Below are 5191 nucleotides of genomic sequence, written 5' to 3'. Positions count from 1 at the left end.
ACTTTTGGTTAGCAGTAATCTATGCCCAGAGGGTTATTTTATGGGCAGAGGGCTAAGCCTTATGCCTCGATAACTCCAGACAGTCTTAAACATGTGTCCTGCTAGGTTATGGGGCGTTGCCCAAGCTTGTGGTGTTCAAACATCTTCAGCTTTTCTCTGAACCTTGGTAAGCACCGAGATGTGTTTAGCCAAGTCTTCGGCGGGCAGGTGGTGGGGAGGTGAGCAGGTCTGCTCTGCAGGGCTGGGGTGAGAAGGACCAGCTGGGGTTGGTGCGGAGGGTGCTGTCGCCCATGTAGACAGGGCGAAGGGCGGGCTCTGGGAGGGATGCCAAGGGAGGTAGCTGGGCACGCTGTGGTCCAGCTGACTTCAAGAGGCAACACAGGATGAGTTTCTAGAAAATCAGGCTGCCCCCATGACTGCTCCAGAGCTTTTCTGATTATTTTTTTATTTCTCTCATCTTTTCTCCTTAAGGTTTTTTCATTCCTGGGTTCCCGAAGCTGCAGAGATTTCAAGCTCACCACGAGCAGATATTAAGCAAGCTGTTTCCCAAACTGAAGAAGCACATGGTATCTCTTTGCTATCAGTCTCCCCATACTAATACCGCATTTTAATGCTAAAGCAATTAGTGCTGCAAAATAGATGCACAACTGAACGTACCTCTAACCGTGTAGGACCGCTTCAGCTGCAAAGGGCCAAGCGTTTGTTACATGGGGTGCCTGAATCTTGCTGAGGCAAATGTTTATCATTTGCTTGCTGGTCCTCACTAGTGTAGGGACTGCTAAAATGGAAAGGCTTCCTTAGGAAAGCCAGGTGGGAAGGCTCCCGGAGCCTGCAGCAAAAGGAGCTGTTGCATACAGCAGCGAGGCTGGGCTGTGTTCTTACACCAGCTTCAAAGCCCGAAGGGCGATGCTGGACTGTCTGGATTCTTAGTTCAATAACTTATTAGCCTCAAGTGCTTGCATTTAGCATCTTTGCTGTTGTTTAAAGACAGGAGGTGTGTAAGATTTGCTGTGTGTTTTGTTGCCTGGGCACGTCCAGTTGTTTTTCTCTGTAGCAGATGGTACAAGCCCATTTGGTGGCTGGAGGAGCATCTGCAGGACACGTTGACTGCAGTCTAATGTCTAGGCGACTCTTTTGCAACACCTGCTCCCTTTTTTTTTTTTTTTTTCCCCCTTTGTCCCCCCTTGCATTTGCTGTAGACAGTTGGTATTCAATGGCCAGACTTGTGAAGGTTTCTTGTGCTCCCAAGAGGCTCGGTGGCCCAGCTCCAGGAAAAGCTGTTTATATTGCCACCATGTGCAACAGCTCTTGCTTCGTGCTGCAAATGAGCCAGCCGTGGCCTATAAGTGACACAGAGCCAGGACAGGTTTTCACTTAATTATGACCGCGGGGGTGGGGAGGATGGGAATAACTCTCTGAAAGCTGCCTGTGCCTCCTGGCTCCCAAAGGCTCCCCAGGCTTGCAGGTACCCAGCACCAGCTGAAAGCAAAGACCGGAGCCGGACGTTAATCCCATGGGCTTCTTTCTCTTCCCATCCCCACCGCTTTGCTGGCCTTGCAGCAGCACTCACATCAGCTTTGTGCACAGGCAGGGTGCTCTGGATCCCAGCTCCGTGCACCATGCCAGAAAAAGCAAAGGTGTGTGCAAGCGCTGCGCCAGGTGCCAGACGGGGATGGAAAAGCGATAGAGTGGGGTGACGTTGGTGAGGTTTTAAGAGTTTTCCTTAGCCTGTTAGGCCTCCTGCTCCTCTAGCAGTCATGCCAGGCAAAGGAGGTAGTGCTAGCAAAGCGGGCTCAACTGTGCAGGTATGGATTTACCTTGGGATACTTGGGGTTAATCGTTTTTGTGGTGCTCTGAGAGGCTTGCTTAGAAATTGCGATGGAAACAAAAATGGTAGTCTGCAAGGAATGCCTCATCTGGGTTCCTGGAAGGTTTTTATAAGTCCCTGGAGTAGATATTGGGCCAGAAAAGCTTCTCTTAGAAGTCCCTCTCCAAAGTTGTGGTTGAAGTCTGGCCACATCAAGGATCAGGTTCAATAATATCTTGGCCAAAGCAGGGCTTCAGCATTGGTATTTAAAGCAGGGGTTTTGTTGGGAGACAAACTGCAGCCAGATCCTGCACCCAGACCCCAGCATTAATAAACCAACCAGCCAACCTCCCCAAAAGCCCCCAAAGTTGCTTGAACCTCCAGCAGCCAGCCTGGTGAAATGCCTCTCTCCTCTTTGCTGTCTTCTCCTAGGACAAGGAGCAGATGACTACGGGGATTTACACGACCAAGTGGTTCCTGCAGTGTTTCATTGACCGGGTAAGGTTGCTCTGCGGGTGGTTTGCTGCTCTGTGGCTTGCAAGCGCTGTTAATTGCCTGGTTTTTTTGAAAAAGTATCATAATTTGAAGAAGGTGTTAATATTTTATAAGGTGGGATATCATGCACACTTCCCTAAGGCAAAAAAAGTTAATAAGGGAGAAGCTGAAAATGTCACTGATGCCAGGCCAATTCCCGCTGCCTCGTCACAAGCGGTCGCTGGGAGATGGGTCAGCAGCGCACCAGCATAAGCTTCCAAGTTGGGAGAGATCTTTCTCTTGCCCCCTGGCACTGCCGCAGAGGCAATTAACCTCATTTTGGCTTGGGAAACAACCCAGGGAGAACAAGAGCTGGAGGCACAACCCTGAGCAAATAGCACTGCAGGCGAAGGAGTGGGCTGGGCACTGGGGGCACATGAAGGCGTGAGAAAATGAGACTGATTTGGCCGGAGCTAATTTGTCAGTCCCGAGCCAAGACTCCTTTCTTTTAGGGGCAGCGTTGCGCTTGCACGCTTGAAGGCACGACCCAGACTTGCTGATGTTTAGGGCATCCATGTGTCCCCAGTCTCAATTTCCTCCTGCTCTGTCTCCTGTAGAACAGCGGATGCCCTCCTCCCCGTGAGAGGGAACCTGCTGCTTTGCAGTCTGTCACTGAATGCTGTATAAAATGCAAAACCCCTTTAACCACAGTAATGTAAGTCATGCCAAACCCTGGAGAGTAAGCGCAGCATCCTAAATTTGAACTGGAATATCACAGTAGGACCAGTATTCCTTTCTGTTTTGGTGAGGTGCCTTAAGTCTTTGCTGGGAGATGATGGGCTGCTCTGTCATTTTGGGTATCGGTTCACTCCTGTTTGCCAGATCGGGTGCAGGTGCAAATGAAAACCTCTTGTAGAGGTTTTTCTAGCAGGCAGAAGTAAGCCTGCATAGAAGGGCGACCACTTCTCTAGACACTGAAGGAGTGATTTTTTTTAATGCTTAATGAAGCACCATTGGGTCTTGAGATCTATCCCATAAATAGCCCTTCATCTGCTTGGGCAATTTGGATGGACACAGGAGTGGTTTTGTGCGCCCACAAGGCTGAAAGATGATGATGCTCCCTCCAGGGTAGGGAAATCCATGTGCTAGCATGTGTGCAGAAAGCTGCTCCTTCTTCTGGGGGCCCATAGGAAAGATGGGGACAATCTTTTTAGTATGGACAGCTGTGACAGGACAAGGGGGGATGGTTTTAAACTGAAGCAGGGTAGGTTTAGACTGGATCTAAGGAAGAAATTCTTTACAGTGAGGGTGGTGAAACCCTGGCAGGGGTTGCCCAGAGAGGTGGTGGAGGCCCCATCCCTGGGAACATTCCAGGCCAGGTTGGACGGGGCTGTGAGCAACCTGATCTGGTTAGCGGTGTCCCTGCTCCCTGCAGGGGGGTTGGACTGGGTGACCTCTAGGGGTCCCTTCCAACCCAAAACATTCCATGATTCTATGATTTTGCATTTGTGGCCAGGTTTTAAGTACTTTCCCAGCCATCCAGGGGTGTTAGCTTTAAGGCAAGACCATAGATGATAAAATAGGGTTTTGTGCTGTAGATGAGCCCTGGACTTCCAATCCTTCACCCTGCTGTGTGTTTTGGTGCGAGGGGATGTAGTGATACCACCAAGCTCTGTACCATCATCCCATCAGTCAGTGCTAACGAGCCGGTCTTTCGTTTGTGTGTTTGAAACAGACACCCTTCACCCTCACCTTGCGGCTGTGGGATATCTACATCTTGGAAGGAGAGCGGGTGCTGACGGCCATGGCTTACACCATCCTCAAACTGCACAAAAGTAAGGTCCCAGCAGACTGCGTCTTGCGTGGCACAGCTGGCCACCCTTGTGCTGCCGACCTGGAAAGCCTGGCTGGCCACTACCAGCCTACTCTGTGCCCTGCTCTGGCCCCAGAAGGCACAGTCCTGTGCTGGTGCTCTGGGGAGGATATGAGATGCTGCAAGGGTTGACATCCTGCACTCAGCACACAGCAAACCCCACCTGAAATGCTCCCAGCTGCCTCTTTCCACATGCTGCGCCCCACATCTTTTATCAAGGCGCTTTTAGGGGCAATTCAGGCTCTGGAATGGTCTGCCCAGGGAGGTGGTTGAGTCCCCATCCCTGGAGGTATTTAAAAGAAGGGCAGATGAGGTGCTTAGGGAGAGGGTTTAGTGGTGGGATGGCAGGGTTAGGTTAAAGGGTGGACTTGATGATCTTAAAGGTCTTTTCCAACCAAAGCGATTCTATGATTCTATGAATACAGACAGCAACCCGTCTGTCTGCAAAGCTCTGTGGGGCAGTTCAGCTGAAAAGGCTGTGGAGGGAGAAATAAATCCATTGATACACTTCGAAAATGACCAAAACCTGGTTAACATGAAGGCAGTGATGTTTGTATCTTGGTATCTTTGGGAGGTTGAACCCCTCTGCTCCCATAAGCCAGCAGCCTTGCTTTGTCGCCCTGTTGTCAGGTCTTTAGTCTGAGACAGGACCAATGCTGATCTTGCATCCTGGGAACCTTTGGGCCAGTGGGATTTCTGGGACTGCGTGTGTGGCTTCTGCAAACAGCCACCCTGCTCTTCCTTCAGTTGAATGAAGAACAGGCTATCCGGAAATAAATCCTCAAGTATCTCATTTGTTTGCAAAGACTGGGAAACGGGCAGGCAGGAAAAGGTTTCAGCCTGGCTGTGAAATCATCTCTCCTCCCTGAGGAATGTGTGGTGCAGAGCAGCATCCCTGCCTGCATGTCATCCTTGCCTGCATCCTTGCCATGGGCCAGCATCCTTGCCATGGGCCAGCATCCCTGCCTGCATCCCATCCCTGCCTGCATCCCATCCCTGCCTGCATCCCATCCCTGCCTGCATCCCATCCCCGCCAC

The 5191-nt window shown here is 50.9% G+C and overlaps 1 protein-coding gene across 2 annotated transcripts in view; it reads left to right on the top strand.

The window, feature by feature from the left end:
- LOC104132446 (USP6 N-terminal-like protein) overlaps positions 1-5191 on the top strand; it is an 81962-nt gene that overhangs the window by 71260 nt on the left and 5511 nt on the right. For both annotated transcript variants that reach the window (XM_035901135.1, XM_009645726.2), the window contains 3 exons: positions 472-566; positions 2240-2305; positions 4017-4116. In XM_035901135.1, the coding sequence (XP_035757028.1) occupies positions 472-566; positions 2240-2305; positions 4017-4116 (261 nt within the window). The remainder of the gene's footprint in view (positions 1-471; positions 567-2239; positions 2306-4016; positions 4117-5191) is intronic.

The sequence above is a fragment of the Egretta garzetta genome, unplaced genomic scaffold (assembly GCF_000687185.1).
Source record: "Egretta garzetta isolate BGI_Z169 unplaced genomic scaffold, ASM68718v1 scaffold239, whole genome shotgun sequence".
Classification (NCBI taxonomy): domain Eukaryota; kingdom Metazoa; phylum Chordata; class Aves; order Pelecaniformes; family Ardeidae; genus Egretta; species Egretta garzetta.
Note: the sequence above shows the minus strand (reverse complement) of the source record. Positions and strands in the feature narration are given on the sequence as shown.